The sequence below is a fragment of the Epinephelus moara genome, chromosome 5 (assembly GCF_006386435.1).
Source record: "Epinephelus moara isolate mb chromosome 5, YSFRI_EMoa_1.0, whole genome shotgun sequence".
Classification (NCBI taxonomy): Eukaryota; Metazoa; Chordata; class Actinopteri; order Perciformes; family Serranidae; genus Epinephelus; species Epinephelus moara.
The window spans coordinates 18,055,337-18,070,799 of record NC_065510.1 but is presented as its reverse complement, the minus strand read 5'-3'; the positions used below and the strand labels follow the sequence as shown (position 1 = coordinate 18,070,799).

The 15,463-nt window shown below is 40.6% G+C and overlaps 2 protein-coding genes and 1 non-coding gene across 3 annotated transcripts; 1 reads left to right on the top strand and 2 right to left on the bottom strand.

Annotated features, from left to right (window-relative positions):
* Nucleotides 1-2,447: 2,447 nt before the first annotated feature.
* Nucleotides 2,448-9,204, top strand: rps6 (ribosomal protein S6). Its single transcript, XM_050044044.1, has 6 exons — nt 2,448-2,550; nt 3,205-3,336; nt 4,503-4,713; nt 5,482-5,628; nt 7,629-7,786; nt 9,068-9,204. Exons 1-6 carry the CDS (start codon nt 2,545-2,547, stop codon nt 9,161-9,163), a joined length of 750 nt encoding a protein of 249 aa, XP_049900001.1. The 5' UTR covers nt 2,448-2,544; the 3' UTR covers nt 9,164-9,204.
* Nucleotides 9,205-9,724: 520 nt separating this feature from the next.
* Nucleotides 9,725-14,190, bottom strand: LOC126389990 (perilipin-2-like). Its single transcript, XM_050044038.1, has 7 exons — nt 14,133-14,190; nt 14,003-14,033; nt 13,509-13,692; nt 12,183-12,265; nt 11,839-12,088; nt 11,629-11,753; nt 9,725-10,109 (listed from the first exon to the last, which is right to left on the bottom strand). Exons 2-7 carry the CDS (start codon nt 14,021-14,023, stop codon nt 9,771-9,773), a joined length of 1,002 nt encoding a protein of 333 aa, XP_049899995.1. The 5' UTR covers nt 14,024-14,033; nt 14,133-14,190; the 3' UTR covers nt 9,725-9,770.
* A 707-nt stretch (nt 14,191-14,897) lies between these two features.
* Nucleotides 14,898-14,979, bottom strand: trnas-cga (transfer RNA serine (anticodon CGA)). The gene has a single exon. It is a non-coding gene; the product is annotated as a tRNA-Ser (tRNA).
* Between the last annotated feature and the right edge of the window lie 484 nt (nt 14,980-15,463).

Genomic DNA, 15,463 nt, shown 5'->3' with positions numbered 1-15,463 from the left:
TCTACGGATACCAGAGGAGGCCAGATGAGGAGGCCAGATGAGGAGGCCAGATTCTGCTCTGGGTTGTATGTGGGGCTTCTCTCCAGCTTTGAGGAACATGGTGGTCTTTGGCTCATGGTGGCCCTCAAAGTTGTCTATGGCAGTGGCAATGCTCTTAGCAAGTGCCCTAAGCACCTGGTCGTGGTGCCAGCGATAGCACCCATCTCTGAGAGCTTTTGTGCAGCTGCTAAGGAGATGTTTCAGGGTGTTTCATTTTTGCCCCAGATGTGAAAGTTAGCAGGACTTGGTAGGACATCATAAACAGCTTGGACTAAAAACCTGGTGCAATGGAAGTCTGCTTTCCAGATGTTGGGCCAGGTGATCTTCCATTGGAGCACATTTTCCCATTGTTCTACTGTTCTCATTCTCTCGTCCTCTCAGGCTCCCCTGGGGGTATATTATCAATTATATTATTATTTCATGCACAGAATACAGCACAAAGTGCTTTAAAATTCAGCGGCAGAGACAAACAGCAAAGAGATAAAACCATACAATTATACAACACCTGTTCAATGAGAAATAAGAAGAAAACATACACTTAAATAATAAAAATAATTAATCAATTAGGCTATATTGAAATGATTTTTGAAATGCCATTTAAACTGTCCACTTAGCCATCAAGTAAAGAGTGTTTCATATTTTTGGGGCATAGTAGCTAAAAGTAGCATCCCCAAATGTTTTCATAGTTAGTGACATTAGGAACAGTTAAAAGACCAGCAGTGGAGAATCTCAGGGTTCATGGAGGGACATAAAATTATGGGGAGTCTATTATATAAGAGGGGATGAGGCCATTAAAAGCCTTGAAAACCAATAGATGGATTTTACAATCAACTCTAGAAGATACTGGGAGCCAGTGTAGGTTATGTAAAACAGGAGTAATATGGTCTTTCTTTTTGTTTTTTGTTTTTCTCTTAAGATGCAGCAATAGAGGATTTAGGGTGCTTTACTGGCAGAAATAGAATATAGTAGCCTATTCATGCTCTTTGAAAATTGTTAACAAGGTCTGAAATAGATTACCACCAGCTACAAATAAAGGGAGGGGTGTGCCGAGTGGTATTGAGGCAATCTGCAACCTCACCACTAGATGTCACTAGGTCCTACACACTTGTCCTTTAAGTTGGAAATACTTCTGTCATGACTGTACACACAGGTGTAAGCTGTTATTGCCTATTTTCACAACAGACATTCTGATTTGTCATAGCAGGAAAAACAGAGGTATTACTAATAACACTTATGATGGCTCTATTCTGTTCAAGTGTTCCAGTACGTCACAACAGCATAAACAATACCAGGACCTGAAAAAGCTAAATGGAATTCAGGCATAATTCATTTTACTATTTTCAGATCTGTCTTTATCCTACTGTGACATGTCACATTTTTTGTCAGGTAGTGCGTGATGACTCACCGGGATAGCTTACTGGGAGTGAAACAAAGCCAAATATGACTAATAATACTGTTGAACTGCAAAACAAGTCTGTGTTGTTAAGTGCTGATAATCAAGGAAATTGTTCAGTTGTTTTTTCCTTCAAGAGACTTAAGTAATTAGACTACTTAGTTCTAAAGTCTTCGGAAATTTACGGTGATATATCCTTCAGGAATGTGGTGTTATTAACAGGAACTGCAGCATTTTCTATGATGAAAACATGCACAGATCCAAATCGCGTATTACTGTAGTTAAGTGAACTGGTGATGTATTTGAAGATGATTTATCTATAACGTGCAAAGGATTTTTCTCTGTCTGAAGAGGGATGGTAATTATCTTTCAATCACAGCTCCTGATCTACTCTCTGGCACCCTCTGGCCGACGCATGCTTAGCGACTTCATAATGCCCTCTGTGTTGGTGTTATATACAGTGGTGTGAAAAAGTGTTTGCCCCCTTCCTGATTTCTTACTTTTTTGCATGTTTTNTCAATCACAGCTCCTGATCTACTCTCTGGCACCCTCTGGCCGACGCATGCTTAGCGACTTCATAATGCCCTCTGTGTTGGTGTTATATATATGCTTACATGGTCATGACGCATAACTATAAATTATTATAATTAACTAGTTAATGTGTTTATCTTGCTTTGACTTTGTACAATTCTTCACCTTTCCATCTCATATGTAGGGGTTACCAAATAGACAAAACAATTGAATAAAGGAATACATATTTTGAGCAACAAAAAAAAAATCTGTTCACAATTAAATTAAATTAAATTTTATTTTATTTTATTTTATTTTATTTTATTTATTTATTTTAATTTTTATTCTATTTTATTTTATTCTATTTTATTTTATGCTATTTTATTTATTTATTTATTTTTATTCTTTTTTTAAATTTATTTAATCATTTATTTTGCGTGTCAGTGTGTGTGAGAAATTTGTTTAACAACCTTCAGCTTGAGCCTGTTAAGAAAATTACAACGAGGCAGTTATCGCGAGAACATTTCAGGCCTATGTGAGACCACGAAGCGGATATCCGGTCTCTTTCCCGTGGCGGACCGTCGTAGGGCCGGTTTAGCAAAATGAAGGTACAATGTTTCCCTTACCATAAATCTGTGTTGAAAGCTATTTTAGATAAAATACTTGTGTGTGGTTGATGCCATGATTGTAAACTTTAAAGCGGACTAATTTAATGTAGCGGTCGCGGCTGTAGCACTTAGGATGAGTTTTGATTGTGATGAGTGTCGGCGCTTACGATGCTTTCGGCTAGTGAGCTGTAGAAACATGGCGGCACACTGAGAGAAATGTGCACTGAGTGTAAGCTCGGTTAAGTGCAATAAACAGTTTCCAAACTTCTGTAGCTTACGTTACATGAATATGTCGTGTGGTTCGTTTATAACGTTTACTCTTAAACTGGTTGTTTTAATGCTAGCAGTGTTAAGAGGGCTAACGCTAGCTAGCCGACAGAGAGGCTGTCAGGCCTCCAAGCCACTCATTCTACTTCTCTTTTAACTTCAGCTCAGATGAGCTTACTATAATTATTGTAACTGTATTATATTATATATCCTAATGTCAGGCCCACACTAGGGACACTTTATCTCTTTCCGCGTCATAGTTACACACAGCTAACGTTACCTGCTATACCAACCTGCGTGAGGACTTTTGGTGACCTGTCATAACCCATGTGGAGCCCAACATGACCGTGTACATGTACTAACAACAACCTTGCAACTTTTTTTCAGCTGAACATCTCATTCCCCGCTACTGGCTGCCAGAAGCTGATTGAAGTTGATGATGAGCGCAAGCTGAGAACTTTCTATGAGAAGCGTATGGCCACTGAGGTGCCTGCTGACCCTCTGGGAGATGAGTGGAAGGTAAAGTGATGCTTGATCTCTTTGGACCTCATTCTGCTTTGTCAGAACATTATAGTGCACAGTGTATGTGTTAGTCTGACTAGGTGAAAATTTGGGATGTAACTGTACACAGAAGTCATAGTTTTGGTGCAGGTTCTGTACCCGAGCAGCTAAAACAAACACAGAAGGATCGATTTTCTTCCATGTATTTAAGTGTCGGTGACAGATGAAAGTCTTTTGCCCACCGGCAACTTTGGTTAACCACTCTCATTATTAAATCAAGAACAGTTCTGTATTTTGCTGTATGGACACTGAAATGCTTCCCAAAAAGTTGCAGGTCAGAATGGGCTACAAAAATGTAACTGAACATGTGCATTAGGATGAGTGTTTCAAATAGTTCACCTGGCTATATGCTAGTGCAAATGCCAGTTGTTTTTCTGTATGCTGCTACATCTAAGTGCATCCTGAAAGCAACTTGGATAAGGAGTTAAGCTTAGTTTGTTTTTCTTCGTCCTGTTGAGAGGCACATCTACGTGATGCTGTGTTCACATGTTGGGTGTGTTTTCATTCACGTACCCTTCAAATGACATAGCAACACTGACACACTGTCCTTGTCTTATACACAGCTCTCAGTTACTATTGTAACTGAACGGGAACCCACAGACAGCATCTTATTAAAATGTGACTGACACTATTATGTGACTGACTTGCACACCAGTCACTTGTTTTGCTAACCTCAGATCATGTTAATGGTATACAACTGAAGGTTTCAGGGTAGATCTTGCCCTTGGGAAATTTGTTACCACATAATGTGCATCAGTCGACATACCTTGTATTCTGCAAGCATGTGAGTGTCTGTTTGGTATGAATCCTCAAATCATGACAGTCCCAGGATATTATGCTGCAGAGTGTATATTTTAGCATGAGTAGTTACGAATGTGTTTTATAGTTATCATATATAATGTGGCACACCAGTAGACCCTTTCTGACTGATCTATAGTCATTAAGGGGGGACAGCGTGTTGCTAAAGTAACTGTGGAGCTGCTTACCAGATGCGACCAGGTCCAGGATCAGTGGATGGTTGAACTGCAATGCTCTCTCACTGTCAGTGTTATTCTTTTGCGACACCATCTACCAGTTGCCTGAAATTGAAAAGCGGAAAAGTAACGTGTTTTCTCTTTCTGCAGGGTTATGTGGTGCGCATCAGCGGAGGCAACGACAAGCAGGGCTTCCCCATGAAGCAGGGTGTGCTGACCCACGGCCGTGTGCGCCTGCTGCTCAGCAAGGGCCACTCCTGCTACCGTCCCCGCAGGACTGGCGAGCGCAAGCGCAAGTCTGTGCGTGGTTGCATCGTTGATGCCAATCTCAGCGTGCTCAACTTGGTCATCGTCAAGAAAGGTAGCTTGTTCAGTCTGCGCTCATGTAGACCATTATGTGGAAATTAATTGGACACTAAAGCAGACAGTTAACAAGTAATCCACACAACACAGGCTTAATTAGAGTTGTCTCTGAATGTTACTGTCAGAAACATTTATGGCACACCAGTAGACCCTTTTTGATTGGTCTGTAGTCATTAAGGGGGGACAGCGTGTTGCCAGAGTAACTGTGGAGCTGCTTACCAGATGCGACCAGATCCTGGACGAGTGGATGGTTGAACTGCAATGCTCTCTCACTGTCTTGTGTACACCAGCGTCAGAATGACCTTAAGTTTTTGTTGTTTGTGAGCTTCTGTAAAAAATCTCATTATAGAACTAATTAACCTTGATTTGTGTCTCAAACTATGCCGTGGTGGGTAATTGGAGGGAATCATGCCTTAAAAGTCCCCAGAGGCCTTTGATTTTATGTTTATAGCGCCTGGTTACCCTGAATATGACTAAATAGAGCAGTGTGTTTATTTGACATTGTTGTAGTGTTTTTGTAGGACATTGAACGTGGCACTCTGAGAAACTTTAGTGTGACCAGTTTTCCACAAAGTGAAGAGTAATCCTTGTCATTTTGGTACTTTGGGCTGCAGACAGCTGCCCCCTTTCTCTGGGGAACAAAAACATTTTTTTGTTTTTAGTGATAGTTGGAAATCATGCAGGTGTAGATTAAGATGTAGGTAGTGCAGTTTGCAGGTGAATCCGCTTGAGTGTTTGACTAATCTCCTGATCTGGATATTCTCAGGCGAGAAGGAAATTCCCGGGCTGACCGACAGCACCGTCCCTCGCCGTCTTGGTCCCAAGAGGGCCAGCAAGATCCGCAAGCTCTTCAATCTGTCTAAGGAGGATGACGTGAGGCAGTATGTTGTGAGGAGACCCCTGACTAAAGAAGGTAAGACTACAACTGTGTTCTGTCAGTTTTCACTTAAGCCTGCATGTGTTCTTTCATCACTGAATGTAGATTTTCATTGGGTATCAGTTTGACTTTCAGTGAAGCTTGAGATTATGGGCCGCATGATGTCCGTGCCAGCTAAGAGCTACTTCAAATTTAGATAAAATTGAGCCTGTGTAGACCAATCAGTCTCAACATTAAAACTGCTGACAGATGAAGTGAATAACACCTAACTTGTACAATGCAGTCTTTTGCTGGGAATCCTTGGTTTCTGGCATTCATGTGGATGCCACTTGACATGCACCACCCACCCAAGCGCCACTGCAGACAGAGTATACCCCTCATAGCAATGGTAGTGTCCCCCTTGCAAATCAATGCACCATGCTAAGGAAATCTGCTTAGGAGTGACCCGAGGAACGTGACAAAGAGCTCAGGGAGTTGACTTGGCTGCTAAAGTCCCCAGATCCCAATCAGATTGAGTATCTGTGGAACGTGCCAGTACCCCACCTCCCCACCACGCAACCCACAGAACTCAAAGGATCTGCTGCAAACGCCCTGAAGCAAGACATCACAGGACACCCCTAGAGGTCCTGTGTCAATGCCTCAACAGGCCAGAGACCCCATCGGGTATCAGACTTGGCTCTGACATGTTAAGGCATGGACACAGGACCTCTGGGGTGTTGGCACATCTTACGGATGCTTGATCGGATTGGAATGTGGGGAATATGGAGGCCAGGTTGATGGGTTGAACTCTGTCACATTCCTCGGGCCATTCCTGAGCAGTTTTTGTGGTATGGCATAGTGCATTGTCCTGCTGTGGGGACCCACTGCCATCGGGCAATGACATTGCCATTAGGGGGTGTACTTGGTCTGCAGTGGTGTTCATGTGGACCCAAGGCTTCACAGCAGAACATTGCATAGTAACAAAATTATCAAAGTTATTCACTTAAATTGTTTTATTTGTGGCTCATCGCTGTGTCTATATAAGATTGTGACTAAAATATTACTTGGAAATACTTACGACAATGATGAAAGCATGGTTAAGTGTTAAATGCAACTTGGCTAATATTACAAGTCTTAGTATTTAAGCTTGTTGTCTATGAATTTTAAATACAGTTGACTGATTGTAAAACTCAATTCTCAAAAGAACCACTGTTGCAATTTACAGCGTTATCCTTCATACAGTTTACAGTGTAACAGGTTTATACATGTCATTATTACACTTGTTAACATTCTCTGTATCGTGTTATCCTGTGTATGGCTGAGGAGCAGTAGGAAAACGTTCTGTAGTCCTATGATTTAAGTTTCTTTGCTGGATAAAACTTTGCCCGAAAACCAAGTACATTAATCTTAATTGCTGCTCCTTGCATTATGCATACGCACGAGAACTCAAGACAAGAGGGGAAGTTGTCATTTTGAATTAAAAAACAGGTTTATAAAACAAAACTATGAACCTCTAAACTCTAAGTAAACATTAAGCACACCTAAAAGTAAATTGTCTAGAGTGAGCCTGTAGCTGCTCAATATATTTCCATATTAAATACCTCTTCATTGTTAATTACCTCACTTTGGGTTAATTGGGTAGAGTTAATTAACTTTGACAAATTCACTCACACTAATTGAAAAAGCCTGATGTTCACCAGCAGAGATGAGCTCATGAGCCACTCTGGTGATAATTAACAAACACTGACATGCCCATTCATTAGATTAGGAATATTTTCATATCTTAAAATATTGGTCGTGATGGGGAGTTTTTATGGCAAGCTTCAGCCGCAGGTTGTTTGTTTTTTAGCCAGTTTAAATCTCTGACTCAGCACCGTGTATATAGCTGTCACGAATGAACATAGTCTGACAGAAGCTTTTCTTGGCAGTCAGTCCTTTGCATTGGCACATGCATCTATAAAACCACTTCAGCTGTTAAGTAAAGGTGGCCGACCTTCATAACCCCACCTGTCTTTTATATGGATTGTCGATATTAACTGCATCTCCTCTCTTTATAGGCAAGAAGCCCAGAACTAAGGCTCCCAGGATCCAGAGACTGGTGACGCCCCGTGTGCTGCAGCACAAGCGACGCCGCATCGCCCTCAAGAGACAGCGCACCCTGAAGAACAAGGAGGAGGCCTCTGAGTACGCCAAGCTGCTGGCCAAGAGGATGAAGGTAATGTTTCAGTTTTGTGTTATTATTTACTGCGCTTAGCCACAAAGAACTAAAGTGGCTTTTAGTTTGACTTTTTCCTCTTAATCAGATTAATAAATGACTGAAATGAACATTTTTAGATATTGTATCAGGGTGAATTTGGCCTAAAAAGGTCTAAAGATCCTAACTTTAGGGGAGCAGGAAATAATTGATTCTTAGATGCATTGCGATGTGGATGCTTCGGCAAAGATTTACAAATGTCAATCGATTATCTAAGTGTTAATTAATAAGGTAATGTTGACAGAACAAGAGAGGTGGAACACAGCCGCAAGGGCAATGCAGCACCTGGACAGTCCAGAGTTAACTTGTAATTTATGTTCAGACAGCAGGGGCTGCAAGCTTGTTTTAATATCTAAATAATAACATTTGCAGGACAATCGTGAAGCATATGGCAAATACTATTTACGCCTTCACCCTGACCAAAGCAGCCATCAGCAGTAATGTAAACGAATGACCAGCTGACCAACACACGCTGCAGCATTAACCAACTTTAAACACCTCTATGAAGAAGAAAATAACTCTGCTCAGTTAGTTTAAGCTCAGAACGTCTTCGCCTGGCCTGCTCAGCAACTTGGTTTTTCCCAGAGCTTAGAGTGCAGCAGAGAAGCTCATTTTAGCGAGTCGTTGCCCTCTGAATTGTAATCGAACCATGCGGTGCCTGGAGATTCCCACCCCTACCAAACATTGGGCAGAGATAAAATGCATCATATTTCAATGGGAACTTTTCAGTTGTGGTGATAAAAATAGATGCGTTTAAACATTGTACTGAAGTAAAGATTACATCACTGTACAGTAATGCATCTTATCGGTAGCTGTCAATTCTTCACTTGATTTGTGCAGCTATTCTAGGAATTTTTAGTTTCAGTTTACTCAAACTTAATTTAAATTTATTTCAGTTTTAGTTTACTTTTGTGTTATGATTGGATCATGTTTTGCAGATTATCAGATCATAATATATCAACAATATGCACTAATAAGTACATGCAGAGTGAATGAGTCCAAGTATAGTGCTGTTCTTCATTACCAGTTAATTCATTACATCTTTTAAGAAAAGCCTTCAGCAGTCAAATCACTGCAGTCACTGGCATCAGATTGTGTTAAGAATGAACAGTGAGGAATAACTATGGAGTTGTGTAAGATTGAGAAAGCTTGTGTGACATGGGACAGTTAGCTTGTAAGCAAATGACTGGTTCTGGGATGTGCTGAAACATTTTACTGACACACTTTTGTTCCTGCCAACAGGAGGCCAAGGAGAAGCGCCAGGAACAGATCGCCAAGAGGCGCCGCCTTTCTTCTCTGAGAGCATCCACATCCAAGTCAGAGTCCAGCCAAAAGTGAAATCACAAAGTCAAATAAAGTCATGTTTTGCTGAAAAATTACCGCATGTCATGCAATTATTTTTTTCAGTACCTTTTAGACAACGGACCGAATATTTGTGAAATGATGTGATCGCAGGTTTGCCAGTTGAATTATGGTGGGCAATTATGACTAAAAATTAATGACCAACCACCAGATACAGACAAGTGGTTGCTGTCCAAGAGCTAAAGCTTTGCTCAGTTACAGTAAGAAATAGGAGTGTTTAAAAATGCTTTGCATTTACTGGTGTATTACTATATTGAAGAAATACTTTAAAAACAGTGATGGTATATTTAACTTTATATAGTTGGTGCAGTTTGAACAGCTGGTCAGTCTATTAAAGAGGGAGCTTTGCAATGCCACTAAGAAAACAGAAATATGTCTTGTTTTATAGTAACATGTTTAATTGTCTTGGGTTTTGACTTAGTGTCCACATAAAGGCATCACAGGGTGCTTGTCAGCCTGAACAGCTGCTGGAAGGACAAGACGAAACTACATAGATGAATGTTCAGCTTATTTTAATACTCAGTTACGCCTCTCTGGAGCTGTGGGACATATGCATCGTACAAACATCAAATACATACAGTAATCAACGACTAACACACCCTTTAACATTACACCCGTTGTCAAACGCAGGCGTCTTGGTTGGCCGTCTCACTCGGAAGGTAGGCTTATGTTGTGGGCGAACCTGGACCACGTCTTTGTGTGTTGAGGTCTCTGCAGCATTGAGACAACTTCTGTCCTGATAAAGTTGCTGGTGTTGAGGTGGCGGGCAACCTAAGTTGTACATCTGGGAGACAAAGAACACGGCAGATAGAAGCTGATTCTGCAGGTACTGAGGCAACACCTGGACGCTCCAGGCCAAGGTCAGCCAGCTGGCCCGAAGGTCCTGAATCAGAGCTGGAGACCTGGATAAGCTCTCCATCACCTGTTGAGAAAAGGTCAGAAGGGACCATTCAGCCAAGGTTTGATTTATTGAATACATCCTTGAAGCTAAAAATTTGAAAGTGGTACAATAGGCTTTTTTCATGTGATGCATTTTGACGTGACAGTAGGAAAGCACCAGTGTTAAGGACAAAATTCATTAAGACTACAGTCCACTGCTCCAGGGCCCTGGTGCATGCCAGCTCACCTTACTGAGACAACTAATTGGTATGTAACACCTGTGCTTCTGTTCTGGCAAGTCAAAATGGCTGCTTTGAAAAAGGCCCATTATAATATATTTAAGGGATAACTTAAGTATTTTCAAACCTGGACTCTATTTTCCGACATTTTCTTTTTTTGTCTGAGTGACTACAATTTTTGAAATTGGTCCAGTACTGAGAGAGACTACTGCAGCCAGCAGCAGCTAAAAATGTGCAATTTAGTATCTGCAGGCAACTAAGCACCGTCAATTTACGTCCAATAACTGCTTCTTGTTGTCACTGATGGGGCACAGATTGTTATAAGTGTGACAACTTTTGGAAAATATCCCTACAGGGGTAATCTTTTTGGTTAGGGAGTTTTTGTTTTACCATAAACAGACCTGAAATCACCATTGCCATACACACCAGACTCCATTTAAATCAACAGTAATTTTAGGGTGTGTAGGGTTAGCATATTTTCACATCTAACTGGGTGAATTAAGGGTTTATTTCAACAAAACCAAAGTGGGTGATTGTTGGAACAGCAGAGAGATGAACCAAGGAGTTTTATTTTGCTTCTGTTAACTTTAAATGAAGTGTGTTTTTGATGATAAAATTTCCGTTTATATTTGCGTAAATTAATGGTGCACAAATTTCACAAATGGTTATATTGCCAGCTGCAGCTATCTCGCTCAATACTGGACCAATTTCAAAAATGGTTGCTTCATTAGTAACTTATACACAGGAACTATGGGCCAGGTTGAAAAACACCAAACCTACCCTTCAAGCGAAAATGTCACATAGCTTCATCAACACGTTGTGACCGCAATGAAAACATAATTTTTATGCCAAAACTAGAGAGTACTTGATTCTTGTGAGTTAAATCTTGCAGTTATTTGTACACAACCATGTTATTCCTTAGATATAGCTCCATTATTTAGTCAGTATCATGAATAATTTCATGTTTGCAATAACCATGCATGCTCCTGAGGTGGAAGGGCGCTTGAGACTCAACCATCTTTCTGCCTCTTGTTAAAGAAATAGTTCGACATTTTGAAAAATGTGCTTATTAGCTCTTGCAGTTGAGTTGGATGAGAAGATGGGTAACGCTGAAGTCTTGTTATTGCTGTGAGGTTGCCAGGCAACCAGTGGAAACTCCAGAAGGAAAAAAAAAAACACACATTACATGGCTTTGTTTACAACAAACCCACTTAACGTCAAAGATCTACTGCAGAACTCCGGTCTCTCCCTGTTTCCAGTCTTTAAGCTAAAGTAACTGGCTGCAGCTTCATATTTAAACTTAAAATACACCTCATAACCCACCTGAACAGATTGCATCCTATTGTAGGTCCTCTTACACAGCTTGATGGCGAATGAAACCAGTCGCACGGGGTATCTTCTCCTGAGTGTGGCTGCCTCAAAGCCCTCCACCAGGTGAGCTTCTTCCTCTACATGTAGCAAGAAAATAAAGTTATCTAAAAGTTTGAGTAACTTCTACCTGTTTCACTTGAGAAACTTCATGTCACAGTTTACCTTTATCTTCTTCAGTGGGAGGAAGCATGCGGTCCATCAGACTCTCAGACACAATCAGAGCGGATTCCAGTCCAACACTGGCCACACTGATGGCTCTCTCCAGCAGTGACTGGTCGGCCTGGGCTTCAGTCTGCTGTATCCCGCCTGTCAGCCACAAGACCGTGTGCTCCACACAGTCTACAGTTCCATTAGCTGCGATGCTAACCACACCCCGGATCTCATGCATCTTGTCCTTGGCAGAGGCAACAATCTGGGTGAAACAGACAAAAGCAGGAGAGATGATTGCTGCTTCTTGTGCTAATTGAGGAGCATTTGTGGTGCTTATTAAGACCTGAAAAGGTTACCTGCTCTGTTGGTGTGTGAATCACTGGGAAAGAAGTCTCGAGCCAGTCAAGACTTCTACATGCAACATCATTTGCAATGGAAACTGTGGAAATATTTTAGACAGTGAAGCCATTACTGAAGGTTTTCGCATTTCTACAATAACATCTGCAGTCCTTCATCATTTAGTAGAGATGTTCACCCTCTAACTCAAATACCATCTGCATCATCTTTATCTCCAAAGATTATCCGAAACATTACCTATTAGCACTTACACTTAAGTACATATAAATTACTCATTGGGTTATACATGCTGTTAATGCACGAAACATATTTAATTCGACTTAGTAATTCGACTTCAAAATCACTACTATTTATAGTTTTCAGTCAAGTTATTATCAAAATTGTTAAAGCTTTTCTTCAGGAGTCTGTCCTGAGATTTTCCAGCCCAGTCGCCAGAAGAAAATGTTAGCAGGCTGCAGACCACTGTTCAAGATCAACAAAACTGGTTGTTTATTAGCGAGTCATTGCTGTGTTTTCTGCAACTTTTCGGCCCCAAAACATGAGTATTTTTTTAACGACTTGTTGCTGTTTTTCCAGAAGTGACTGTGCGACAAAAAGCAGTTCTACACACCAAGTCATTGTTGTGTTTTCAGTGGGGATTGTGCCCCCAAAACTGGGTATTTTAAGCCAAAACATGATCTTTTCCTAACTATAACCATGTGGGTTTTGTGCCTAAACCTAACCACACATTATCCACATTATTGTAGAAACTAAGTTTGTCTGCTACATGTTAACATGTAAAACGTATCCATGGTTTGCAGAAATGTATCATGCCAACATCTTTTTCTGGGTTGGTTTTTCTGCTCTGGCTCACTGACCTTGGAAAGCTTGCCCTGTGATAGAGCCCCAATAAACCTTAATGTCCATTAGACCTTAAAACAATTAATCAGTGATTATATTAGCTGTTCAACAGAATATTAATCAACAGTTTTGATAACTGAGTAGGAAAAAGACAAAGCATTCACAGGTTAAAACTTCTGAAATGTGAGAGTTTTCTGCTCTTGTCTCGTTTTTATGATTCAAAATTGAATATATTTGGATTTTGAACCAATTGTTGGACCAAATAATCATGACATCATCACCTTAGTCCCCGAGAACAGGTGCTTTTTGATTCGTTAAATTCTGACATTTTCTAATTATTCTAATAAACAAATTAATAACAATAACCATTAGTTGCAGCCCTGATGTGAAATCACTGGCTGTTTCCTTTCATCCATAGTTCACAACCCCATCCAAAGTATATCATAAATGTAAGTACACATTATGTTAGCCCTTACTGTACTTACTCTGGGGCTCCAGTTTAACGATGACAGGTGAGACTACAGCTGTCACGCTGCTCTCCAGCACCTCACACACAGACCTCAGGTGTGGGTGGCTGCATTTAGTGTCAGAGTACAGCTCTGACAGCTTGGTACAGGCTGAGTGAACTATGGGCAGCTTGGCCAGTCTGGCAGCTGCAGTTGGCCCCTTCTGCAGGAAAACAGCACACAGACAAAAAGGTTCAACCATTGTTCTGCAGGGTGTAATTTTGGCATTTAATACACTAAAAAATCTTTCCAAAGTTGCCAGATAAAATAATTTAAATTGAGGCTCTCAGTCCCGATTAGATTATTTAGGGGACCTGTAATTGATAATCTGTGAAGCTGTCATTTTACAAATTATTTACTACAAAAATACATTTTTAGGAATGTACATGAATTATAAAGACAAATTAGGCATTTATATCAAGTGTCGATGCCCTGTCAGGTAAGGAGGCTTAATCTAGGCCTACAGCACTCACCTGGTTGTTGTTCAGCGGCATATTTCATACACTTCAACAGAAAGGGAAAATGAAATTAGTTAATGTTTTACATTTTAAATTCTTTAACTTAATCTGTTGAAGAATATGTTTAACAAAATACAAAACTCACCCTGCAAAGTGCTGCTTCGTGGGAGAAAACTGTCGCTCACATCGCGTGCTCATTGTCAATTAGCGCTCACCTGTGCTGAGTGCTGCTCAGAGCTCTCAGGGTATTCTCGCGATATGTCAACTCAGCTGTGACTAGACGATAAAACGGTGATACTTTAATTAAGTCAGAGCGCTTTTTACTCTGTTTTTGTCCTTTCTGGTAGGCTACGAGACATATTGACCACTTAATATAAAAGTTATTATTATAATAAAATGTTTTAATAATATATATATATGTTTAAAATCTAATGTAATCATCATCACCATCATGTTAAGGAATGTTCAGGATTTTCAGGAGCTTTGTTTCCTAATTTATTCTGCACATATTGTATGATTATCTGTACACAAATGTCATATTTTAATTGCAGAAGTGTTGCACTGACTGAAAGACTCTTTAGATAAGGCTCGTAATTAATCTGACTTTTTAATTAACTGAAAGTGCCTTCAGTAATTCACTATTTTCCCTATAATTAGTAACAAATTACACGTTTTTCCCCCCAGAAACCATCCCACATTGTTATGTGGGGCTATTAATGTAGTAACATTTGAATTTCTTATTGTGCTCATTAATCGCTTGACATGTTCACATTTTATTGAACCCGTGTGCTTGGCTAGTCTGGGACTTGTATTGATGGATATGTAGTTTAGATACCGGACGTGGCAAGAGGCTCATTTAAGATCTGTAATATTGCATCTGCAGCGTTTGATCATTAATCAAAGTAATGATCGCTGTGAGTAGGATTTGAACCTACGCGGGGAAACCCCATTGGATTTCGAGTCCAACGCCTTAACCACTCGGCCATCACAGCTCTGCAAAACTCCTCAAACAAGGTGTCCAAACACAGAATTCATTCGGATTGAAGCTTCTTAATTTTGTGTTATTTTGTGTGGTTGTATATAGGCTGATTTCTAACCTGCGTTCAGCGGATGAAAGATGAAGATGCCAAGTCACACAAACCGAGGTCAGCCTGGGAGTCTTTTTGATAATTGATAACACAGGAACAAATCAATAGTTTCCTACACCAAACAACACTCAGCAGAACACAGAAGTGAGCCTGCTGTGTTTTTCTTTCCAGACCTTTGAGAAGTGATACACCACAAATACTGATTCTGATGTCTGGAAGAATGCTGGAGGCCTCAGTGGAAAACAAGGGGTCAAGTAAATCTTCCTTGAGGCATTACTGCTGCTGCTGGTCTGAAACACACAGCTGCGACACCAGGGAGGCAAAGTCCTCTCTAGTCTCAGTGACCAGGAGGCTTTAAAAGATAAAGGTGCAGGTAATAATGCCACTT